The 26,621-nt window shown below is 49.0% G+C and overlaps 1 protein-coding gene across 5 annotated transcripts in view; it reads left to right on the top strand.

The window, feature by feature from the left end:
• Positions 1 to 26,621, top strand: part of Dock1 (dedicator of cytokinesis 1) — a 461,323-nt gene that overhangs the window by 270,814 nt on the left and 163,888 nt on the right. For all 5 annotated transcript variants that reach the window (XR_013427043.1, XM_078024305.1, XM_078024303.1 and 2 more), the window contains exons 28-29: positions 9,155 to 9,256; positions 16,240 to 16,334. Coding sequence is in view for 4 of the 5 variants with exons in the window: in XM_078024305.1 (XP_077880431.1) it covers positions 9,155 to 9,256; positions 16,240 to 16,334 (197 nt within the window). In the remaining variant the exon portion in view is untranslated. The remainder of the gene's footprint in view (positions 1 to 9,154; positions 9,257 to 16,239; positions 16,335 to 26,621) is intronic.

Genomic DNA, 26,621 nt, shown 5'->3' with positions numbered 1-26,621 from the left:
CCGTGACACATTGTCTCATGAGAATGATTCTGCTACCTAGTGACAGCAGTGTGACACCAGTGAAAATTAACAATGGTTCCCTAACATAATGTCCACTTCGGATGAGATTTTCCCATTGGCTTTTTGTTACAGCATCCAGGCCAGGGGTCTGGCCACATGTTTCTCTTCCCTTCCTCATGGTTGCATATTTTTGTCCAAAAAAGTACCTCCTAAGTGGCAGTGTGTGCTTAGCAGTCATCTCACCAGGAGGCCCCCAGCATCATCAGGAACTTGTGAGGCGGTATTTTCAGGTGGAGTGAGGGTCTTGGTCCTGAAAGACCTTTCCTTGCGTGGTTTCCATGTCCGTGAGGGATCTGCCTGGATCTGCCACTCCCTTAGGCCTGAACAGGTGGCTTCTCAACCTCCTCTTCCTCCCACTCCTTGGCTGGCAGGTTGCCTTTCCCGTCTGTCCTGGATGCACCTGTCTAGCCTCACCCCCGTGTTATATTCCTTTGCCCATCCTGGCTGTGTGTCTGTCTAGCCTCACTCCATGTGCTTCCCTGTCTGCCTTGACACTCAGGCTGTCCCAGCGGCCCACGCGTGGTCAGGGGAGCCTCGTGCCTCTGCCTCGACGCATCTGGAAGGCCGTCCTGGCGCGGGCTCTGTTTGTGTTCAAACCTCTGGGGGGTTCTTTCTAATCCATCCCGCCCCTGGACCTCAGGGCTGCCCATTCATGGGACGCGTGCCGTAAGCTGCACTTGGCCTCACTCCACCCCAGGTTGAATCTTGCTTTCTGCTGTTTCTTATGACACGTGCAAGTCCCCTTTCCTCGGAAATGCAGGCTGTGATGAGGGCAGACCCAGATGACCGGGAAGGGCACCAGCCCCCCGGGGGGTGTGTCCTCTGCTGTGCTTTGCTGTGCTTTGCTGTGCTTTGCAGGCTGCTGTCGGCATCCTGCTCCTGCACAGCTGTTCCTGGGGCCCCACAAACTGAGTCACCCTTCCATGTCAGGAGTTTTGAAAGTGAGGGTTCAGGTGTTTACTGCCCGGGTCACTCGGGTCTCAGCTAGTTTTAAGCAGAAGTGTTGTTGGGTGGTCTATTGTGATGTAGAGCTCTGGGGCATATAGCCATAAACTTTGGGTGTCCATATAATGTATAAAAAGGGATTTCACAGTAAATACCTTATAGGAGATTATCTCTGTTCCCTTCTATATTTGCCTCGTATTTCAGAATATCTGCTCCCCTGTAATTCACTAATTCTTTTTTTTTACTTATAGATGGACACAACACTGTTATTTGTTTGTTTATTTTTATGTGATGCTGAGGATCCAACCCAGTACCTCACACCTGCTAGCCAAGTGCTCTACCACTGGGCCTCAGCCCCAGCTCCCCACTACTTGTTTTTTTTTAAATATTATTTTAAATTGTTGATGGACCTTTATTTTATTTATGTATTTATATGTGGTGCTGAGAATCGAACCCAGTGCCTCACACATGTCAGGCGAGTCCACTACCACTGAGCCCCAGCCCCAGCCCCCCACGACTTATTTTTAACACCTGGTATGTGACATTATTCATTCCTACAACATCAACAATGAGGATAGAATCAAGCACAATATGCTTTTATGATCCATATGTTCCATTTTACCTGAGTGTCACCTTTGACCTATACGCCTGATGGTAATGACGTCCTTCAGGTGCACAAGTTGACTATAAAAGTGTGTAGACTTCTCGATTCCCTCTTCAACAGGAGGAGGGTGTGATGGCTGTGACTCTAGGTCCATTATGTTGTATTTACGGATGCTGTGTAGCAAGAGCTGAGACTTGGAGAATCTTAAACACTCCAAGGCTCTAATATCACCTGATTTATCGAGTTCATAAAAATAAAATGTAAAAATTACTGCTTTATTTCCTGTCTTTTTGTAAGTACCGAATGAACTATATTAAGAAGTTTTATACAGGACTGAGGTTGTAACTCAGTGGTAGAATGCTTGCCTTGCATGTGTGAGGCCCTGGGTTCAATTCTCAGCACCGGATATAAATAAAAACAAAGGTCCATTGACAACCAAAAAAAAAAAAAAAACAACAAAAAATTATATACAAAGTATGTATTCCTCATTATATCATGCAGTGTAGTTTTTAAATTTCATCTTATCATCATTCACTCCTAATGTGAACAGGTGTTTAGATTATTATATTGAATGAGTAGCATATAATTATCATGGGTAACTTAACATCTAAATGCCCTGTTGGGGTCATGTCTTGTCAATGTCTTCCTGCAGTTACTGCTGCTGTAAAATTGGCATTGATTTTGTTTTTAAAATCAGATTTCTTTCCTTATAGTATCTGGAATTATATGAGATAATGGTATTTTGTGAATTCAACCAAGCACTCATTTTAAATTTAAGATGCAGGTTTAATTTTGTTGCTGGGAGTTTAAAATAGCTAATAGGTGACATTAATGTAGTTGATCAACCATACTCTTTTCACCTTTGTGTAGCTTCTTTTTACAAACATTTCTCGTGCTACGGTTCTTTATAAAATAAGGAAATCACAGTATTTTGGAAATTAAATGAGTAAAAATTAGCCACACATTGAATAAAGACATTGTGGGGCTGAGTTTGTCTTTAGAGGAGAAAAGAGCCCTCCAGTGTTTTCTTGTTTATACGTTATATGAACAGCCACGCACTCTGTGTGTTCACATGATGTATAAACAGGAATTTCACAGTAAATATCTGATAACAGATTAGCTGTGTTCACTTATGTATTTGCCTCATATTTCAAAACACCTGCCCTCCTGCAGGCCCCTGCTCGTTTTTAACACTGGGCGAGTGCTGCCATTCCTCCCCCCGAAGCCCACCCAACCTGGTTCTCATCTGGGGAAGGAGGAAGCTCAGATGATTGATGCGAGTAGAAACTCGTTTTTCCCTGAACTTCAGTTTTAGCAAGAGAACCCATTTCGGCTTTTTAATGATGTCTTATGCTTAATAAAATATTTAATCAAAAACAGATGAAGTACTTTGTAAGGCACAGCCGGGGCTCTTGATGTTCGGCGTGTGTGGCCGGCACCATCCTGTGTCTTTCTGCTGCCCGGCTGTCCTCTGCCTTTCTGAGGTCCGCCCTCTTAGGCTCCCCCCTGCCTCTCTCAGTCCCAGCAGAGCTTTGAGGTAGCTTTAAGGAAATTCCGTATGCTACGAAAACATGAAGTGGGAAATTAAAACACTGGGGAAATACTGCTTCTTTTTTTTTTTCAACAAATATAAAGTAAGAGAACAATTTTATTGGGATTATAGAATTGGAAAGGAATTTCCCAAGTCCTTCATTATCGTGATGATGATTTTACATCTAAATAGTATGTTCCATTGCTTCTAAAGGCAAGTGGTTCTATTTGTCCTGAAAATCAACTATTCCCAGTGCTGCCTTGTCCATTGGCAATTCCCAAGGTGCAGTGGCCAAAGTCTTTTGGCTTTTCGTTTCCTTTTTCCTCTCTAGACTGTTTTGAATCACTGTTTCATCCCTGGTCCTCTCACCCAGGTACTGCTGACTCTCAGTGGCCTTTTGTTCTGAATATGCATCCCCTTACAAGTGACACTGTATCATTTAATTAATCAATTTTTATTTTTAAAAAATTTAAGTTTCTTGATATATATCTCATGTAAAATTGAATTCATCTATTTATAGTGCACAATCTAATACTTTTTAGTACATTCGCCTAGTTGTTCATTAGCACAGTTAATTTTAGAGCATTTGTATCACCCCGAAAGGGAACCTGACCTTCTATCAGCCACTTCCCATTCTCCCCAGGCCCCCATCCCCAGTTAATCATTAACCTACGTACTGTCTCCATAGCTTCGCCTTTTCTGGACGTTCTTAGAAATGCAGCCACACAGTATCTGGACTTCTGTGACTGGCTTGCCAGTTTGTGCCAAGAATTCAGCTGGAATTTTTATAGGAAGCGTAAGGAATCTATAGATCAGTCTGGGAGCATTGTTCTCCCAGCAATATTGAGTCTTCTAATCCATGAACATAGGGCATCTTGCCATTGATTTAAACCGTCTTTAATTTCTTTCAACAATATTTTTGATATTAACAATATGCAATGTAAATTTTCTTTCATATTCCTATTTTATTATTCTTGATGATTTAGTGGAATTATCTTCTGAGACTCATTTTTGGATTGACCATTGGTAGTGTATAGGAAAATTGGTTGTTGTATTTTAATCCTGTATTCTGCAACCTGATAAATGTAGATCTTTTATCATTTTGTAAAAATAGCTTTTAATCATCTTCTTATTTGTTCTTTCTTTCTGAGGTTCCTGTTTATTAGATATTTAATATATCTTCAATGAATTCTTTCTCTTTGAGTGTGTTGGTGATTTTGTTATATTTCTGGAGGATTTTATTAGTTTTTTCCTTCCCAAACTTCTATTTTAATGTTTATTTCTGCTTACACACTTCAGATACTCTGATTTAAAATTGAGACTCCTTTATTTTTTTCCTTTTTCTTTTTTATAACATGATGTTCTTGTTTCATTGATATAATCTCATATATACAAAGGTAATAATTGCAGTTCTTTAAATTCTCTTACATGCTCTGAATATTTTTTTTTCTTTCCTCTGGTTTTGTTTTTATTTATTAATGATCTGTGAACTTTGAACATGAGGCCCTGGTATCTGAATCAGATCTTCTGCCTCCCAGAGCTTACCCCACACATTGAGGCTGGTGCTGCCTGACAAGGTGAGCCTACGAGGGAGGATGGCCGACTGTCAGAACCCAGTGGTCACTATTACTGGCTTGTTCTTTGGCTAGTCAGTTTCCCCTAAGACTAGTCTTGTGCTCTTGTTTAGTGTGTGACTGAGGTCAAAGTGGGAGTTTGTCCTAATCCTCTTGCTGACATGCTGGGAGGTGAGCCGAGGAGAGAATGGGGCATTTATTATAGGTTTGTTATCCCTAGGTATCTGCAAGCCAGCTTTCCTCTTTCGTTGTGTCAGGCACCCTCCGTGCCTTCTGCTTACAAGTGAGTGGGGGCCATTTGTCTTCTTCACATGCAGCCTTACTTTCGGAGTCAATTTTCCCCCCAATACTGTACATTAAACCCAGACGCACTTTAACCCTGAGCTGCACCCCCAGCCCTTTTTATTGTTTTCATCTTGAGATGGGGTCTCACGTGTTGCTGAGGCTGGCCTGAACTTGTGGTCCTCCTCCCTCAGCCTCCTGAGTCACTGTATATTACAGGTGTGGCTCACCGGGCCCAGCGACCAGTCCTCCACTTTGCAGCTTCAAGAGTCCCCTTGACTTCAGTTGCTTCTCCTCTCAGTTTCTTGGTCCTTGTCCATTTTTTGTTCTTTCAATATCTTTTAATGTCATTAAAATGTTTCACTTTGTATGGTTAATATTTAATGATGGTACGATATTTCATTGAAACACTGTGGCACAATTACTTGATTTAATGATTAAAAATTCAGGACACCCAGTTCAACTTGAACTTCAGGTGGACAATTTCTTTCCAATGTGTGTGTATCCCATGCAATGTTTCCAGTGCAGTGTTTGGGACATATTTATTTTTTGTTCTTTGTCTGAAATTCAATTGGAAGTGGGCATTCTGTATTTCATCCTGCAACCTACAAAGTTCCTATTACTTACACAATTTCTTCCCTTGAATACCTAGGTATTTTCCGTGATGCAATGGACATCTTTGCCCTTAAAATTTCCTATTTCAAATTGCTTTCTCTGGTGGGTTATTAGAAGTAGAATTATTGAGGAGATGAGTGTTTTCTCCAAGACTTTTCCAAGACTTTTGCCAAATCGCTTCTTAAAAAGGTTATAGCAATTTATGCTCCCACCAGCAGCGTACGAGAGTCCTCATTCCCTGCTCCCTTGCTACCATTATCATCACTTAAACACTTCTTTGCTATTTTGGCAGGCAAATAATGATATATCATTTTCATCTCTGATTACTAATGAGGTTCACATTTTTTGTTTATTAAGCATTCGATGTCCTGATTTTGAAATTTTCTGCAAGTGCATCCTGACTTCTCTGCCCTTACTTTGCATTGCTTTGAAGTCATAGGAATAGGTCTTGTTTTTACCTAGTTAATTATTTTTACTCAGGGGCTGGGGCTGGAGCCGGGTCCCCAGGCTCATGTACAGGACAGTTTCTGCACCATGGCTCACCCCCAGCCTACCTGCCAGTCTACCTGTCGTTTAAAAATAAAGCCTCCCCATGACTACTAAGTGCATTTACAATAAATCCATTAAAACATTGAGGATACTAATGTTCTTCTGCATCTGCAGGATTCAAGATATCTTCTCACAGTTCTTCCCCATTTTTGTTCCTAACATATGACTGATCTCAAGCTCAGCTTCTGCGCGCCCTGGCTTACCCATGCTTAGCAACCACAGGGACGCTGTGCAGGCTTCTGCTGCACTCCCAGGGACAGTGGACTCCATGGCGTCAGCAATGCTTACCTTATGAAAGTACCCACGTGGGTTCGTTGGCCTGGTGTGGCCATGCACACCTGTAATCCCAGCAGCTCAGGAGGCTGAGGCCGCAGGATCAGGAGTTCAAAGCCAGCCCTATGTCAAAATTTAAAAAAATACAAAGTGCTGGGGATGAGACTCTGTGGCTAAGCACCCCTGAGTTCAATCCTTAGTGCCAAAAAAAGTACCAATACCTGGAAGATGGAGCTCCATTTCCAACATGAGGGAGGTTGGGGAGCCCTTCTGTGGGGACTTCCAGGGGCGTTACCACTTTCCGAGTGAGGCCACAGGCACCAACGCAGAGAAGCGCTGAGATGGCAGAACGCCCTTCCTCTAGGAAAAGCAAGACCAAAGAGCACAGTGGCTGCTGGTGCATCTCCTGCATGCGCTGTGCTGGCAGGCCTCCTGTCGCCCATGGTGGTGCCTACCTTCTGCCCTCGCTGGGCCTTTCCAGCGCCTGTCGGTGGGCGGCCTGCACAGGTCCAGCCTGGCCGCATGTGCCTCCCCAGGCCTTGCTCTCTGGGTGTTGTTGGTCTGACTTCATTTTTCACATCTGGTACCGCATCGCTGCCCGCTCTTGGCTGCGCCTGGGTTCTCCAGCAGTGCCTGGATCCTCTCTGGATCCAGCCTGTCCACGTAGCCCTCTGGTCACTGGGCCTGACTGCAGAGGTACTGACTCTTGTCCCCGGTGCTTCTCTGGGCACATGCCCTCAGCATCTCAAGACCTCCCAGGGGCCTCTGTTCTTTTTGCTTGTGACTTGGTATTTTGCACTTTGGTCTGTACCACTGTGAGCGTCTCCGTGGGTGAACTGTGTTGGCAGGCAGAGATCACTTCCAGCACTTTCCAGGTTCGCCTGGATTGATACAGGTGTGTTGGTGCTCAGGAAAAGCTCCTCCTCTGACAGGGAGGAGACTAGGTCACCAGTGGTGTTTCCAGGTAGAGTTTAGGGCACGGTCCTGCGGAGGCCTGGCATTTCTGCATCTTCTCCTGGCGGTCTACCTCCTGTTGGCTGTCAGCAGTAGCTTCAGATTTCTCAGAGAAAGAATTAATATGTACATGTGGATGAGAGGGAAAGAAAAGAGCTCATCCGGAGAGCCCCCACCCTAGAGCCCTGGAATGCTGGTTTTACAGCCATTGTGGCCACTTCCTTTCCAGAGTCTGCAGCCTCTGAGCCTCAATCCCACAGCCTGTAGAATGGGTTCAGAGAGTCCACCCCATGCTGAAACCAGGTCCTGGTACTCACAGTCCTAGCACAGTGCTTGGTCCACATGCAGTCTCACACTTGTCAAAGGAGGGCATCTCATGAACAGAAGGCAGGATACCAGTGCAACTGGCTCAGTGGGATGCCAAATATTTACGGATTTCAAAAGTTCATATTCATAAATAGACATTTTACCGTTTTTACTAATTCTTCCTCCAATGCAAAACAAGTATTATCTAGCTCTTTCACTGAACACTACCAACTTGGAACCTAAATCTCAGCAATTATCATAATTCACAAATTATATTTATGGGCAACTGGAAGATACCATATCATCATTATTGTATTTGTTCAATTTGTGTAATGCATCCTTCGAGGACTCGTTTGGAAGTGTGTGCATATACTATAGATACAAAGATGGATTTCAGAAAGCATTGGACTTTAATGTTTCACTGTGGAGTGCATATTCCCAATTAATAGAGCAGACACTTAGGTATTCGGATGAGTGGCTGGAAAAAGTTGGGTTGGTAAAAGAACACAATTTAGGCACTCATTTATTAGGGGGAAAATAGGGACATGTCATAAACTATGCCTTGCTCTATACTTGTACTAAGCTTATACTTGTTTAATGGGAGTAAATATATGGTCTGTGTTTCTTAAAATGCCTTAATTTAGGGACACACACTTAAAAGTAAGGAAGACAATTCAGGGTCCTTAGCTCCCAACATGGGAGTGGGGATTGCAGTGAGACGCCCCCAGTAGGTACCCACCCACGCACACGGGCACCTGCACACCCACAGTCACACCCTGGCTCACTCTTTGCTTACTGCTCTGACTCTTTACTTTCTCCATGTCTTGATTTTATTTGCTGTTCTCTTCTTTCCTCCTCCTTCCCCTTTGCAGCCAGCTCTGTCTGGTATGAGAAATTTCCAACTCTCTCACTTGACATTCCGGTGAGCCCGCTTTCCTCGCACCGATCTTCCCCAGGAAGAGAATTGGACCATAACTCACTGCGGAGTCGGTGGCGATTGCCTCCAAATTGGCCAAGGGGGACACAGGCAGATTTTGAGCAATAAAAGACCTCTCTCTGCCATGGCCCAAGAGGAGGGGACATGTACACAGGGTGCCTGATGATGAGGGCAGCAAGTGCCAGGAAGGCACAAAACACAAGTGACCTTGATCTTTATCTTTTCTTTAATCTTTGCATATTTAATAGAAAAACATTTGAAGTTTGTTTTTCCAGTCTGGACAACCGCAAGTCATGAGGCATTTAATGCAGTCAGGGAGAAAAATATATATATATATATTCCCCTTCCAAAAAACTCAAGGTTGAAATGGACCAGTCCTGTGCTCTCATCCTTGGGCAAGACCTGGCAGGATGCAGGGCCCGGCAGCCCCCTTGCCTCTCCTGGATGGCTTAGATGCCAGACTGACAGCAACTCTCCTAACCTTTGCTCTCTCCTCTCTGATTCTGTGTTCTGATCATTTGCAGGGGAACTTCGTGGCGTGCATGACAGCTATTTTACGACAAATGGAAGATTATCATTATGCTCACCTGATCAAGACTTTCGGGAAGATGAGGACCGATGTTGTGGTGGGTGTCCTTTCGTCCACTATTACATGTCTGTATGGTGTTGGTATTTCTACTTTACATAGATTTGTGCATAAGCATGTGCCTCTTGAGTGATTGATGTATCACCAAAGCCTTGTTCCTCAGAAGACCAGAGTCCTGACCTGCAGACTCGTGTCCACTGCCGACCTGGAGAACCCACCTCTTGTCTTCTTTGGTCTGTCCTTTCACGAGCTTTGGGTTGGCAGCTGGAGGTGTTTCCTGCGATGACCGTCATCGACTCCCGTTCTTGGCTGGTCAAAGCCTGACAGGCTTTACAGTCTGAAGCTGCACACCATTGTTAATTAGCTCTAATCATGGATGCTCAACAACATTTCCCCAAATAACTCTCTAGTCACCCTCAGTGAAACTATGATGCAACTTAATCAGGAAAAGTATCATGGAGGGAGTTCATCGAGACGGAGCCTTCTCCCAGTGACCTGAAAGTCCATTGCCATATGGTGGATATCCTGCAAGAAGCTGCAGCCAGTCCTGTCGGCAGAGCTCCCGATCAGACATCCACACGAGCTCCAGGATTCCACTCTCGGGATCAGCTACTATAGACTGCCCACAGGTTCCTGCGCAGTACAGCAAACCTGCTGGGGTGTGCACAGTGGGATTCTCTGTGTGTGACATCTACTGGGTAAAGGGATGGGAAGAGGAGAATGATTCTTATGATTTTTTTCTCCAAGAATTTTTTCTGGGACAATTTTTTAAATTGTTGCCACAATAGGTAGATAGATAGGTAGTTAGGTAGATAAAATTCTAAGTAGAATAAAAATGAACCTATACCTCAACATCATAGCAATTTCCCTTACATAAAAATCGAGGTACAAGAAAGCATGCCTGTTTGCATGTATGTGTCTTTTGGTTTCCTTTGACTATTAATGAATAGTTTATAGTAGAGGCATATTCAAATATGGGATACATATCACATTTTTTACTAGGATTCATGTTAAATCATGGCATATTGAAATCAGATTTTGTATTTACAGCTTGTAGTGCCATAATTGAATCTTAAATGTGTTCATATATCCTGCTTTGGTCAATGAAAAGAATAGTTATAACTTGAAGTTCAATGAATAATTTCTTAGATAAAATTCCAGGCTAAATAATAACAGTTTTCAGAATGAGAAGAATTACCCATCCTGCAAAGTAAAGATTCTAGTTAATAATTTGTGCATTAGCAGAACAGTCACGGTCAAAACCACACATGCAGACTGTTAAAGCCACCTCATCTGAACTCGTAAATGGTGCTACTGATCTGGGGGTCTGTGAATTGTGAAAAGTGATAATGACCCACGGTGTTTAAAAATTGCTGTAATTGATGAATTCCAAGCTAGTGCCCTCTCTCCTTCCTCAAGCCGAGACTCAGATATTTACTCCATGTTGTGGTCCTAATATCCCAAGGGACATTTTTTTCCTTTTGGCACAACCAGTGAGAAAATCAATTATTTGCAGACGATTTCATTTCCATTATAAAATGGCATTTGTGATTTGTGTATCTTAAATTCATACTTCAGGGATGGTCAACCTTTTTTATTGCTGTTAATCCATCAGAAACTTGGTAGAATCTGTTTCTGTCCATTAACTGTAGGCAGAGGGTGTTTGACTCTTTTTCTACCCTAAAAGACAAAAGGTGATTTTATGTGAACTAATTGGAAGGTAGTTAGTATACCCACCCGAGACAGCCTCAGCCATCTTCTGGAGACTTCCTTCCTTCTGACAAGAGCTCCCCCAGGTTGGCAAGTCCAGCCCTTGCTGAGGTGAGTCGTTCCCACACACACCCATGGGTCACAGAGCTGTCGCTCTTACAGCTTCTCTGGTGGCTCTCTGATCCGAGGTAGTGGGAGCACGGAGCACCCAGGAAAGACTGACCTAGAAAGGAAAAGGAATGGCCACGGTCCACGCAGACCTCCCTCCCAGCGGGGCCCGTCCTGTCCTCGAGGATCTGAGCCCCTGACACGTCTCCAGACCCTGCAGCAGACACACCCCTCGACCCACAGTACTGCCACCTTGTGTCCAAGTCTCAGCACCAGGAACGGAAGCAGACAGCTTGCCCAAGGCCTGCGTCGCCAGGAAGAGGGATGAGGTCGACTCTGGACCTTCCAAGGGAGATTGCCACCTTGCCTCCTGTCACAGATCCCCACTACGTGGCTCAGGAAAAACAACTTGCTTATTTGCACCCTCACTGAGGACTCTCCCATGATCACACCAACTGATTCTGTGACGCTGCTCTCTGAGTTTCATGACTCAGTTCAATTCTGACACTGCCTGAAGCTAGTGCCAGACCCACAGGTTCCAGGGCCAGTTTGCGTCCACTTGGTGGGTCTGTCTCCTATACTGCTGACGAAGTCCCTGTAAGTCTGGGGCTCCTACCACCGCCTCCCAGGGCTCGGAGTCATCTGGCATTGTTCTCAGAACTCAGGAGGCACCTGGCTCATGTGCACTGGTTCACTGTAAAGGATACGACTGCCAACAGCCAACAGAAGCACCGCGAGAGCAAGGCATTGGACGGGGCCGCAGCAGAGGTACCCCCTCCAGGCCTCTCCTGCACCTCCAGCTGTTCAGCAGCTCAGAGTTCATCAGACAAGGCTGAGAGTTCTTCTAGCAAAATCTCCAGCCTCCTCTCCAGGGGCGGTGGGTGGGGCTGGAAGTTCCAACCCTTCAGTCTCTCTGGTGACCAGCCCACTCATCCTGTCACCTCCCTGGCATCATTGAGGTCTGATCCAAGGGTCTCATTACGAATGTACTGCCAGTCTCGCCACTCGGCAAATTCTCAGGGGCTTTTGGTACTCTGTCCCAACAACCTGGCCATGACCATGTGTGTTCATTATTGTACAGCACAGTCTCCTTCAGCAAATGGCCGTCGAGTGTCTGAGTGAAGAGAGAGGAGTCAGGACAGTGCAGGGAGAGGCAGTGTGTGGGGGGTAAAGTTGAGGGGGAGCAGGGCGAGGGACAGTGGATGGTTGGCAGGACCCTAGGTCTAAATGACCTAATTGTCTAGAGCTGCAGGTTCCTGTGGACTCCCTGGGCCTGGTCTACCTGTGGGTTCCCTTGGGATCAGAGAAGGCGGGCCTCTGCGCTTCAACCAATTCCAAGCCCTCTCGATGGAGCCTTTTCTCCCTTCACACAGCTTCTTCCAACGCCCTGGGACCACCTGACGCCTGTCCTGGTCTCCTCAGGTAGATGCAGCCCCTCTCCATCACAGCATCTCAGGGGTCAGTCCCACTTGACCATCAGCCAAGACTGGGCTCTGGTCTGGGTTCGCACACTGCCTGTGCACTTATGGGGAACATGAAGGCAAGTGTGTTAGCAGGCAAGTGTCTGCCTAACAAGTGTTCTCCTGCTGCGGCCCAGGAGACCTTGGAAGGTCCAGTGCCACAGCCGCCGACGGGTGATGTGCTCATCTCCTGCTGCGTGTCCTGGAAGAGGAGCCAAGCTCTGGGCACCTGCTCCTTTATTCCTTGTGACCATTCCCTATGAGTGTGGCCCTGTGAAGGCCCTCTACCCTGCACCTGAACCCGGGCCATGTGGAATCCTTCCATGGCCGGTCACTGATGAGTGGCCTTGCGTCTGCACAGGATCATCGCAGGCACTGCCCAGCTCTTGTGGCTCATGGTCTATCACAGCCAAACAGAATCCTCCCCATTAACCAAAATCATCTTTGCTCTGAAAGGATGGTCCTGACCATGGGGCAGATCAGAGTTCAGCAGGGGTCAGGCACCTTCTCTGCAAAAGGGACAGTGGTGGAGGCATTAGCACAGTGGGTGAGGGGACAGTGTGGGGGCAGTGCTGGAGAAAGAGGGTCCCTGGGAGCGCCTGGAGGGGTGGGGGTGGCAGGCCACAGCAGACCTCCTCCTAAGCAGCGTGAAGACCTTTGTCTTCTTTGCCTCCTTGTTTTCTGTTTTTAATCGCCGTTTTCCCACTGTTTGGGAATGACAGTAAAAGCGTGATTGTTTGAACCTTTTAGACTGAGATCACTGCAGTGTCACGGGCAGGGTTCTGTGTGCCCTTTGCCTGGTTCCTCTGACAGTGACGCCTTGCAAAACTGTGGTGCCATGTGGCAACCAGGATTTTTGACGTGGATGTGACCCCCTCACCCTTCTCAGATCTCCCCAGCAGCTCCTGTACTCTTTGCCCTAATGAGGTGGAACCATGTTTTCAAATATTCCAAAAAGCTGAGGGCACAGTGCAGCAAGAGCAGGTTCCCGTCACCCGAGTCCCTCCGCTGCCAGCTCTGTACACAGTGCTGCTTCTGTGCATCCCCAAGAGTCTCTGTCCATACAACAAGTCCCCCGAGAACTGAGAGCTGTCAGGATGCTTCTCCCAAGGGGAGTGGGGGGCCTGTGGCTGTCATGCGGCTCTTCAGGAAGAGACAGCTGTCCCTGTCCCAGGGGACTTGGGCTTCCTCCGTCCTTCCCACACTGACTTCGTTCATGAGGGGCTCCTTCAAGTCAGGATCCAGTGCAGACTCATCTGTCGACTTTGGTTGTGTCTCTTTATGCTCTTTCTCCTTCGATAATAAACCCAGTACCTTTGCTTCTCTTCTCTTCACGGTGCTGCTTTTTGAGTTTTGAGCATGCCGAGCCCAGTCTTTGGAAGCCGACCCCATTCTGGATTTGTCGAGATCTGCCTTGTAGCACCTTTCAACCAGCTTGTCTGGCTTTCCTCGCCACGTCCCAGTCTGTCCTGCAGACCGAAAGCTTTGCCTAAAATTCAAGCTCAATCTTTTGGCAAGAGTGTTTAAGAGCTGGTGAGATTGTCATTTCCTTGTTCTGAATATCAAGATGGTTTAGTCCAAGAGCACTGGGAAGCCATTGCAGCGGTGGCTAGTGCAGGATCAGGAGTGTGCTGGCACCTTGATCAGATTCATAATTAAAAAAGATCACTCTGAATGAAGTGCATGTCGAAGGGCCAAAGATGGACACAGGCTGATGGGCCAGCATCCCCCTGCCACAGTCGAGATGTGAGAGGATGACTCTTGGGCAAAGCTTGTGTTTTAGAAATGGAGAGAAGCAGATGGCTTTAGGCTAAGAAGAATTTGCCTCTGAAATGCACTAATGATTATTATTGAAGCTGCCCACTTATTATCTAGGACACCCAATGAATAATCAAACTACAAAGTGCAAAGGGAATAAATCAGGGTTTAAAGATGAACCTTTCATAGGACATCCCTTGTTGACTTGGGGACCTCAGGTTCACAGGCTGCTGAGCCTCACAGGCCTGCCTGGGCAGCTGCAGTTGCTTGGACCACCATGGCTAGTGAATTATGCAGAGCCACCAGGAAGCCTTGCAAAACCTCGTCTCCCACTCTCGGCAGCGTTCTGTTTGTTCAGCAAAGTCCCAAAATTTAACAGCTGAGCCATGCTAATGAAGTACGGGACTATGTCTCCGAGAGAAGAAAAGGAGCTGGGAAAAGATGCTTCTCTTCCAGAATAATAAGAACCAGACCCTGCATCTCAATTATCAGGCTTCGAGGAGCGATCACAAGGAAGCCAGCAAATTCCTGCAAACGGAGGGGCGGCTGAGTTACAGCTCTTAGCCAGCAGAACGTGCAACCTGGGCATCAGAATGGGGAAATCTTGACAAAGTGGGGAAGCTGCACGAAATGTGAATTTCAGTCATTTAACTGGGGAAAGAAGCCAGCTGTGCGTCGGGGGACACCTGGAGTGCTCCCACCCTGCTGAGGTTTGGCGGTTGCAGGCCTCACAGGCAGAATTTGGAACCCATCTGCACTGACTTTCCCTCCTGGCCTAGAGCTCTCCCTTGACAGGGGGTGGCCACTGTCGCTCCCTGAGTCCATTCATGGTTGGGTGCACCGAAGCCCTCCACAAAATAGACGTGACTTGCAGGAACCTGGCATGGCTATACAGGTGGCAGAGAAAGTAGGTGAGCTTTGGACATCACCTGATTGTCTTCCTCACATTTGGCTCGTGAGCCTTTGCCAAGTGATGCCGGTTAGGAACTCTGTTACTTTACTGGCTGCTTAAATTCCATTCACCACCTTGGCCTTCACAGCCAGTGCACCTAATTATGATTCAATAGATTAAATAAATGAGGAATACCCACTCATTTGGTGTTCTCTGACCATGGCCTCATTTCTCTAAGTCAACTCGCCGGTGCCTTCCCGTTCCACCTGCAGGCCCTGAGCACACACGGGGCTCCTGGAGGTGTGGTCTTTTCGGGATAAGCCTTGCCATGTTCAGGTTAGAGCAGAACAAGTGTGAAGCCCTTGTAGTAGGAAATCATCCTTCCAACAGGCACAGGGGAGCGGCACCCCTTCCCATCACTGTGAGCCCTCTTACCAGCCTCGACCCCTGCCGACCCTGTGGTCAGCCTGGGAAGGACAGAAAACCCTCTGTGAGACACAGAGGCATGGCTGATGGCTCAGTGGGATGGCACTGATGTGTGGAAGGGTTTGGCAAAGAGGCCACATGCTCCAGTGGTGTGCAGCAGGATGACTGTGTGCAGGTGGCCAGGACATGGCCTTGTATTTTTAAATGGCGTAAGGAGGAAGGAGGGATGATAATATGCCTTATTTGACCCAGTGGGTGTTGTTCCTTTTGAAAAATGGATTTAGAGTAAATAAGGAAAAGGTACAACCAGCCGGTTACGTTTGGAAAAATAAAAAAAAAAATCCTGTTCTCCCGTAAGCAGAAAGGGCAAGGATGAGTATTTGAAAACTCTGGGGGATCCCGATCCACTGGTTTTGACTCTGAGAGAGACGTACCCAGAGACCCTTTCAAAATACATCCTGGAGCCTGCAGCTCGGTCAGGAGGACCCCAGATACACAGAAAGACAGAGCTGCTACGCCACTCCCACAATGTGCGTCCTCATTGGTTTTCAGAATGCTTTCGTTCAGCTAAAAATAAGAACCTTCTGTAGTCTCACCACGCATGCCTTCATGGGCGTTGACGTCCCCCTCTTCCTGGCGGCTGTTCCAACCTTGTGTTGTCTGTTTCAGGATTTTCTGATGGAAACCTTCATCATGTTTAAGAACCTCATTGGGAAGAACGTGTACCCCTTCGACTGGGTGATAATGAACATGATGCAGAACAAGTAAGTACCCGGGACGGGCTCACGCCCACTCGCCCCGTGGAAGCGGAGTGCTACTAGGGGCGAAGGTGGCTTTTGTACAAAGTGCCTCCCCTCCTGTGATGCGGGTAGCACTGGGGACGGGGAAGTGGAATGTTGGTGACTTCTGCGTGTCCACAGGGAGCTCTGGCACTAGGAAGCGGGACTTTGTCCCTTGGAGAAACACAGCCTGAGTTGCTCTCTTAGCCCCCGTCACAGGCAGAGACGTGCTCTGGGCCATGACTTCTCGGTCTCATTTCAACCATATGTTTTTCTTAGCCAAAGTGAGTCTCAGCTGTACCCTCAGCTTTTGAAAGGACTTATATTTCACATATTTCAGATTTAAAAAAAGAAAAACCTCATGAGCATTTCCTCCATGAAATATTAAACTTATGCCTTGCTTATCATCTTCCTATAAAGGCTGTTGGTGAATATTCTAGCACTTTGGGTTTTATAATTGCTGTAAGTACTAACGGTAATCGTAGAGCTCTCAACTGCATGGGATTTGGGGGGAGAGATTTCTCTCAGCCTCTTTCTTCTTATTGCATTTTTTGTGAGGAGAATTGTTGGCTCACATGCAGTTGTAAGAGACGGGACAGAGAGATCCATGGATGCCGCACCCACCTCTCCTCTGTGTGACACTTTGCAGGATCACAATATTTCATGTGACCAGGGACTGGACCCTGGTTCCTTCACTCTTGTGTACCCCTTAGTGCTGTGTTGAGTTCTCTAGATTCTACCCCGTGTGTGTGTTCTTGAATCTGCTCCCAGTCAAGGTGCCGTGTGCATGCCTGTCCCCACAAATGCCGCTCTTCCTGCCCCTTTATCAGCATATTTCCCTCTCCCTTCCGGTTATCTGTATATGCTCTTTTTGATTGGCTTTTTTCACTCTTTTAATTTCCCAGAGTCCCATTTAGGCTGCTGCATGTGTCTATATTTTATTCCTTTTCATGGCTGAGGAATACTTCATGGTATGAGCAGACCTCGGTTTGCTTAACCCTGTTCCTGGTGGACACCTGGCTAGTTGCCGTCTTGGTGTTTCTGAATAAAGCTACTACAAGCGTCCATTGCACAGGCTTCTGAATGAACATAAGTCTTCATTTCTGTGACACAGACGCCCAGGAGGGCAGTGTTAGCTCATATGGCAATTGCACGTGAGAGTTCACGAGAAACTGCCAAACCATGCCGTACCGTTCTCCATCCCCGGCCGCAGTGTAGGAGAGTTCCAGTGTTTCCACACCCAAGCTCTAGGACTGAGCTAGTCCACTTTTTGTCACTGTAACCAAAATACCTGGAAGGAACAACTTGGAGGAGATGAAGTTTATTTTGGCTCGTGGTTTCACAGGATTGGTGCATGGTTGACCCACCCCATGCTCTGGGCCCAAGTGGAACAGAACATCCTGGTAGAAGGTTGGAGTGGAGGACTGCTGCTCCGCTCATGGCAACCAAGAAGTAGAGAAAGAAAGAGAGGAGATCCAGGGTCAAGATATCGTCCCCAAGGGCACGCCCCCAGTAACATCCTTCCTCTAGCTGCGCCCCACCTGACTATGGTTACCACCCAGTAATCCAGTCAAGTTATCAACCCATCAAATGGATTAATATCTGATTAGGTCTCGGCTTTCCATCTAATCATCCTTCCTTTGAACATTCCAGTGTTGCCTAGTACATGAGCTTTATGGGGGACACCTCATATCCACACTGTATCAGGAATTGTCACCATTTTTAATTTTAGCTATTCTGGTAGGTCGGTCGAGATTCTCCTTACTAGTTAGTTTGCATTTTCCTGATGGCTCTGCCTCTTTTTGATGGCTTTTGCCCCCTCATGGGCAAGTCCTGAGCAGCAGCAACCTTTTGCTTGGCTTCTCCTGGTCATTGCTCCTTTTTGTGACAAAGGGCACAGAATTGGCCTTGTTTTCCGTGAGCCGCAGGGTTGTGAGCTGGTCCCTACGGGGCTATGCAGGAAGTAGTGCTGGGCGGCTCAGGTCAGATGCTGCTGGGTCTGTGATCTCCTTTCCCAAGAGGACTGCAGTTAGGACCCAGGATCTGGACCCAGCAGGGCTGGCTTTGTGGGGACACAGCCCTGGCCTGGGGCTCAGAGCAGGGTCCTGACCTCTGCTTCTGCCTCTCCCCCGCTGCGCAGATTTTAATCATGCAGCTGGATCTCTCTTGATGGTTGAATCCTCATCTAGATAATGAGGGACTTAAATCACCAGTGTTTTCTCCCTTTTCCTCTGTTAGGATTTACTTTTGTGATTGACAATTAAGAATTACTCCAAAGAGCTACAGAAGTGTTTTTAATGAACTTCGTTTTCACACCACAAAAACAAACAAATCAGCGAGAATAACCAAAAAACAAAACAAAACAAAACCACCAGAAGGGAAATGTAAATCTCACTATGTCCATGAGATGCCCAGGACTTTGTCCTCTGACTCTCCATGGGGACATCGTCCCTAGATGGGTCTGGTAGACTGGCCATGTCCTGGTGCTCAGGCTGTGGATTCCTCACCCCCTGGGTGCTCTCTGCTGCAGCAAAGTTCACATGTGAGTGACTCCCCAAAGCTGTACTTCATGGTACCCTAACTTTCAGGGTTCCCAAGTGAGCTGTTATCCTCTTGAGAACACAAAGTCTATTGCTTATTAATTTTTACAGTGTTTGTTGATGACTAAGAGCCTGTTTTCACTGTTTGGTTCCCTCTTCCTGCTGTGTACCCCCTGCCTCCAGCCTGAGCCCCTTGAGGCTGCCCCAGAGCTGTGTGATTATCACCCAGGTGGTCACAGTACTCTGGTCCAGGATTCCTTCCTGTCTGGCTTCTCCTGGGATGTGCTCATTCTTTGGGGGACCATATTCCTTGGAATCCAGCAGCGTCTCCACTGCAGCTTCCTGTGGTCCAGTGATGTGAGGGTGTCCACATGGGCGCGTGTGCCTGTGTCTGTGCACGGGGGCTGTGGTTGCAAGTAAAGGCACTTGTGTTTGTAGCCATTCCAACCCTTAGAAGCCCACACAGACCCATCTTCTGCACCCAGCACTGCACATGTCCCCAGGCCACTGTGAGCTACAGAAGAGTCAGCTGAGAAGGAGGCATTCTGGACACAACTGCCGAAGCAGCACTGGCCATCGCACCTTTTATCCCACATTCTACCACCCACAAAGCTGCCCCTTCTGTGGAGTAGACAGCATTCATTTTCAGAAGCCAAATCAGTTGGGTTTTGGAGAAGGTTATTGCCACCGCGGGGCCAAACACCACTCCCTGGTTGGTGACCCTGAGGTCTCTGACGCCTTGGTTTGAACACTGGCTTCACGAGGAAGGGTCTATTCATTTTCACGAGATGCGTCCACTCTTTGTGGAGTGCTGCACACTTGGTTCTGGGACTAAGAGGGACTGTGTGTGGCTTGCTCTCCACGCACTGGGCCTGACATGGGGACTCCCCGTGCAGTAGTGTCCTTGGCCCCTTCAGTCGCCCTCCAGCACAGCCTGCTTTGCTCCTGGGGAAACCGAGGCAGGGGTTTGTAACTTACCGAAGGACAGGAGCTGCGGTGGCCAGGCTGGTGTTTCCGTCCTGCCACAGAGCCGAGCCTAAACCCCTTGCCCCCGGCCCTCCATCTTGTGCCTCCTGTTTCCCCAGGAAAGTGTGGAGGGGCTTTTACTCTAGTGTTCTCACAAGATGACTTTTCTGCAAGACGCATCCTTTCCTGAGGGAATGTTGAGCACGGAAGCCGAACACTGCTGCTGCTCCTCCTTTTCCAGCCAAAGCCTGAGCCGTTACTAATGTGCTCCCTGCCCACCCTCGGGGCACGAGGAAGGGCAGGATCTCCCCAACGCCAGGATAAAACCAGCTCCCCATGGACACGACACAGGCCCCACCCAGCATGTTCTCGTGCCCTTCCTGTTGGCCTTGCTCTTCTCCTGCGACTTCATAGGTCAGCATCCCGCCCCCGCCAGGCTTGTGCGCTTCCCTCCTCCTGCATGCTTCAGAGACCGCCTTCCTCGGTAGGATAAGCTGTGACTCCCGGAAGCTTCTGGAGTCTGTATTTAAGTTTTAATGGCACAGCTGGACATGTAGTTTTACCACCCACGGCTGAGAAATGGAGAAAATCCGCCTCTACGGTCCCTGAAATATGTGTGTGCTTGTTCAGCTTTGTCTCTGTGAACTTACATCCCTCATACCCGGACGTGTAAAAGGTAATTAAAGACAGCAGGCATGAGAGTTGGTGCAGCGACTTGTAAATCAGGAATCAAAGCCTTAAGACTGGACGGATGTCCCAAAGGACTATCACTGCGTGCTTGACGTGTTGAAGAGAATGACTGATTGGCAGTGGCCTGACATTATAGCTCCGTGCTAGAATGGTGGGGCCAGATGGCAGGATGACATTTGAGGTAAGCACAGTTCAGATACCGTCGAAGCCTGCTTGTGTGCACACATCCAGTGCGCGTCATGATGGTGCCAGCAGGGCCCCAGTGTCGACCTCCCTTGAACAGCTCAGGTGTGTTGGAACCACAGACCTTTCCAGCCAGGGCCGAGGGCTGGTGTCTGTCCTGGGTCTCCTGTCAGCAGCCTGTTCCAGACGTATGTTTGCAGGAGTGGGGCGCGTGTGTGTGTGTGTGTGTGTGTGTGTGTGTGTGTGTGTGTGTGTGTGTCTGTGTGTGTGTGTGTGTGTGTGTGTGTGGTCCAGCAGCCTTGTTCTGCTGTCCCAGAGTTCTCAGCTGCTAACAGATAGGTGCCACTTGGTTGAGTGTTCATGTTGCTTGTGGTCTGGGCCCTTGGCTTCACCCCAGCAGGGTACTGTACACCAATGATGCCCCCTACGAATGTGAGCCTCTGCATGAGCTGAAGCACACGAGTCTGTGGGTTCCCTGGATTCCCTCCACACCTCCACGAGAGCACTTGTTATTAACTGCTTTAATTTCACCTGAGAACGGCATTCCTGCATCGAGCAGTGGTGGGAAGGGTCATGCTGAGGGTCACGTTCAGATTCTTTGAATCTGGCTTGTTCATATCGACTGCCTAGCAGGTAACGGACCCTTGCCCCTTCTGTCCACCATCTGGACTTGCATAAAATCCACCTACCCCAGCCTGAGTTCTCCGTAGGCTTCATGGACACCAAGCCCTCCTCTCAAGATGAGAACAAGCGGAATCCTCCTCAGAGCTGATGCTGTCCGTGACCTTCAGCGTTTGCAAGGGCCCTCTCTGTGGCTGGTGTAGGTTTTGTCCTTGACTGACTGGGTCTTCCATGTTGGGCTGGGGCCTGAATGACCAAGTTCCTCCTTTGTGGCTTATTCCTGCACATGTCCATGGAAGACAAAGTAGGTTTTGCACATAAGGATTCGCAGATCCTGACTATGGAAGAGAACGTGTAAAATCTAGAGGAAACTTGGGGGTTTTCTAGAAGCCAGAGCACTTGAAGCTGAGTGGGAGAGAGAGCAAAAGGGGGACATGGGCTGTCCAGGACTCACCGATGGCTGCTTCTCTGGGGATGCTGACCGTTGGTGACGAGGTCTTGACACTGAGCAGGAGAGGACCCCCGGGAGGGGTCAGTGGGAGTCAGAATGCTGCCCACAGGAAGGACTGACTGACCTGCTGCATCCCCAGCCCGCGATGGCGGAGCCGTGGTGGGTTGTTACTGGCCCTGTCTGGAGGATAACCGAGCATGTGGAGGGGGTGCTGCTGGCCTGCTCCAGGGGCTTGTCTGGGTGGTGACCATTGGGCCTCTGGAAACCTGCAGTCAGATCTGTGGTCTGCTGTTGCCGGGTCCAGAATCAGCCGACCTCCTGCTGCCCTTTCACCCTCAGGACTCCCATCCCCACCTCGAGTTCATGAGGTTTGCGGGTCATGCCCTTGTGCATTTCCTGTGTCCCTGTTGGCCCTTTCTCATATTGTGGCCACATGGCCACCATCCCAGAGCACCTGGCACAGAGCTCGCCGTTGACTCACAGAGGCCCCTTCCAAGCTTGGGACCCCAGTGCATGGGGACCTGCCTCCCTCCTCTGTGGCCTCCCGGCCCCCTTCCTCTTGTGATTCCCCAGCCGAATGCCCACGATCGATGCCGACACACGACACCTCAGAAGGTGAACTTCCCACCCGTGTTTCTGTACCTTAGTGGTTTCTCCCCTTTTAAATAGAATACGTTTCCCACTCATAAGAAACGCCCATCAGGTGGTCAGAGCCCAGGATGGGAGCTCACTCATCTTTCTGCCAAAGTCAGTTTGGCACAGAGCCAGGAGAGAAGGATGTCGGCAGCACCCCCAACGTGGCACAGCAGGCCCGCCAGCCCCGCGGGCTTTCCCTGCACTAGAAAGGAGGTTGCCTGGGACACCAGGTTTCCCAGGAATCGATCAGGGTCCTGCTCAGAAAGTGAAGTGCTGTTGCTTTTCACACCTGTGCAGCACTGGGCCCAGGGCTGGGGATGGGAGAGAGGGGGCTGGGGGTCCCTGGGTGCAGGACCTGCGGCAGCGGCCATGGGGACAGCCTGAGGATGGCTGGGCCGGAAGGATCCTGAGTTTTGTTTCCCACTCCGCCTCCTTCAGAGGACACTCTGCCCCCTGTGAAGTGCACGTGCTGAACAGCCTTCGGTGGCTTGAAAGCAGGTGACAAAGCCTGTGGGGCTCTGGGGACGTCACAGCACCCTCCCCATCTCTTTGAAGCCTGGGGTTTAGCTGATGTTGCTCCTTTTAATTTAATTAGTTGGTGGGTTTACTGTTGGCGTGCACCTCCGACAGCTTGTCGATTTCAACCTCACCTGAGAATCAGGTCTTCCTCTGAAAGGCAGCGGCTGTTGACATACGCACGGTGACAGCACCACAGCCAAGGACCAAAAGGAAAAACCATGTACTGTGTTTTCCAGTGAAGACATGGGGATTCAAGTTCCGTCGACTGAAAGCTTTCTGGGGTGAGAATTTCCCTGGAGCCGGCAGGCTGGGGCTTCGTGCCTTTGAACCTTCCTCCTGCCAAGGACACGCGACCCCAGCAGAGTCAGCGCGCAGCTCGGGGCCTTACAGGCAGAGAGCTTCCTCCGAGGTGGGCTGATGCAGGTGCCGCTGAGACCTTCCGGGTCCTCCCCTGGAGCAGCTCGTGGGACTTCCTCTGAGGTCACGGGTCATCGTGAGGTGACACACTAGGGGCTCAGACCTGGCTGGGACCCAAGGCAGGTGTGGCCTGCCCATCAGGGGGAGCCCCCCCGCACTCAATGCTGGTTACTGTGGTGCTGTTCCATTCTCACCCCAGGATGCTCTTGGGGAGCAGGGATGTCAGCAGTGCCCCCCACGCGGCACAGCAGGGCCCGCCAGCCCCGCACGCTTCCCCTGCACGTCTGCTTTCCGCGAATCATCCTTAATACTTCCCGTGACAGCTGTCCTGTGGCATGCGTGCCTCCGCTCTTCCTGGGCAAATTAAAACAAATAATTTCCTGATTATACCTGGTTTTTATAACCAATCTATTTCCTGTAGCCTAGATCTATTACAAGGTGCGTTTGACTCAGAAGGCCTCTTTATTTAATCCCGAGATGAAAAATCAAAGTCCTCTCAAAGGAATGGCAGTGATGAAGAGCTCTCAGCCAGGGCTCTTATTTAGGGATGCTCACTTCAGAGGGAAGGTTTTAAAGGGCCAGTCTGTTTCACAATTCTGACTGTGCACGCCTTGCTGTGTGCCTCTGGCTGCTGTGGCTCCTGCCTTTCTGCTGGCACTCAGTGCTGGAGAATGCACTTCACAAGGGCTGAATCCAAGTGCCTTCTCACACTTGTGCCTGAAAAATCTCTCACCCGAAAGCAACATGGAAGAGATACACTTCATGTGGTCCTCCTCCAGGTCCTCAGCTTCTCCCATTCTAAATTTTTGCCCCCAGTACAACTGGGCAGCCTGCTCAGCTGAAGGCCCCTAGTGTAGGCTTTTGTTTGAAGTCAAGACTGGGAAGAGGGGTCAATTCACTGAGGCCGGCTAGGTTGTCCAGGGGTGTCCTGGGTGTCTTTGGAGACTCAACCAGAGGCAATTTTGCCCCCTAGAGGACACTTGCTCCATCTGGGGGGAAGAAGGGCTGTTGGCATCTGCCGAGTGGAACCCAGCGATGCCGCAGTCAGTGCCTGCTGCAAAAATATCACTGGGCCTGAAGTGTCACCTGTGTCTCATTTTACAGATGAAAATAGTCTCTGGGAGACCAAGTAACCCATCAAAATATATGACTCATTGTAATGGCTCCCTTTTATCACCCCGTTTCTCAGCCACCCTTCTCTGCCATTGACCCCAGCAAAACCAGCGCTCTTTAGAATAAGTGACAGCAGCCATCCGCTGGAGATGAGCACTGACCTTCACTTACTAGGAGGGTGCTGAGCATTGGAGGTGGCCTTCCTCATTCTCCCTGCCAAGAGCAGACCCTGACGGCATGGCTCAAGGTGATGGAGTGATGGGTGTTGGGAGTCACAAGATGGATGTTGGAGTCACACGACATGAATCTAGATGCCAGGGCTGCCCCCACTGGTTCCTGGCATAGACGACATGTGCAGAAATGTCTGCCTCTTCTGATTTCTTGGGTTCCTGTCCACTGCCTGCTTCTGCAGAGTCCCAGCTCCCCACCTCCACTTCTCTCAATCTCCAGCCACCTTACATGGTACGGGAGCGGTGGCCCTGGAAGCAGCTTGTCTGTGCCACCCTGGCCCCACCTCTTCCTGGCTTGGCTGTGCTTGGCAATCTCACCCCCAGCTGGAGCTTCTCGCTGTGAGTTGAAGACAGAAGAGAAGCTTCCTGGGATGTCACGGCGATGGACAAGGGGGTGCCCTTGAACGCTCTGCCCGGAGCCTGGCCTTGAGTGGCCAACAAGCTGTGACTGGCCACTTCTGTTTCTATGGAGATCATATTATGTCATTGTTTCTCCACGTCTGAGAATTCTAGTGGTGACTGGAAGCAGGACATTTCCTTGGCGATTCGGAGCACTTCATGCAGTGCTGAAAAAGTAGATTTTAGATATTATTTTTTGTTTTCACAAGTCCACTCACTTCTTACAGCTTTTTTTCACATATCCAGGTTACAGTTTAGCTGGAGGTGCAGATGATCACGTCGCCAGCTTGGCCCTTTACCTTTGGGGAAATCGCCTTTGGAACTGTCCTCTGGGGCAGGGCTGGGGTTAAGGAAAGGGCAGGGGTGCAGAGGCTGGGTCTGTTCAAAGCCACCTGTTCACAGATTGTGGTCCTGTCTCCCTCAGTCTCGCAGAGCATCCGAGCCACAGGCCCCAGGGGTGATGCAGGGTCTGAGATGGTGGGGGGCATGAGTTGCCTGGGCCTGAGAGCCACAGATCAGACTCTAGAGCCCAGTGCTCTGGACCCCAGGCTGAGGCCAGAATGTGAGATGCCAGCAGCGTTGGAAGAAGCACGGAAGCAGAAGGGAGAGGGGCTGGGCACACACAGGCCCCCAGTGAGTGCTGCTCCTGGGGTCACGGCAGTGGGGACCGCACTCAATTTTAGTGTCACTGTCTACAGAGCTGTCCTCCTTCCTCCCTCCTGCCCGCCTTCTCTTCTCAGAGGGGCACAGGGCTGTGTACTCTCTAGGTCTGTGCGGCTTCATCTACCACACAGACTGCCTTATTCCTTCCCAAAGTGGTTTCTTACACTTTTATTTACGTGCACGCCTGTGTGCACGTGCACAGATCATGCCCCAGCTGCTGCGTGCGGTCTCAGCAGTACACCTGCTGGTGTGTGTGTGTCGGCACCGAGCTCACGTGCCCCTGAGCTCTCCTTGCCTTGATCACCTATCCCTTTATTGGTGAGGAACTGTGACTCCTGTTGTTGTCCCTTTGTCCTCTGGATTCTCTTGTCTCTTGCTCTGTGCTGCGCCTCTGTTCCCCCTGAGAGCCTGGGCGGGGCCTGTTTGCTGCAGATGCCCCCTGCTCAGTCGCTGCTCTTTTGGTCTCCAGGGGAAGGGCTGCTTTTGTTGGGTGACATTTAAAACTCCTCTTGAAGGCTGGCACGAGGAAGCTGAAGGGACTCGCCTGCTGGGGACCGTCCAGGTAGCAGGATGGCTGTCCTTCAGTAGGGCGTCCCTGTGAGATGCAGTTTTTACTAGAAGCCATCTGGGGAGCACACATGGACCTGTCCTTACCCATATACTGCTACTTCCTAGACACAAGGTCATAAATAAAGTTGGGTAATAAATTGTCTCCATCTTCAGGACAACCTGAGAGTGGTACACCTAAACTGTAAAAATTTACGTATGTACTGCATTTTCAGATTAGGAAGTTATAATAAGAATAATTAAGAAGTTATCATTAAGAATATTTAAGATGTAATTA

This window comes from Ictidomys tridecemlineatus, chromosome 1 (genome assembly GCF_052094955.1).
Source record: "Ictidomys tridecemlineatus isolate mIctTri1 chromosome 1, mIctTri1.hap1, whole genome shotgun sequence".
NCBI lineage: Eukaryota > Metazoa > Chordata > Mammalia > Rodentia > Sciuridae > Ictidomys > Ictidomys tridecemlineatus.
Note: the sequence above shows the minus strand (reverse complement) of the source record. Positions and strands in the feature narration are given on the sequence as shown.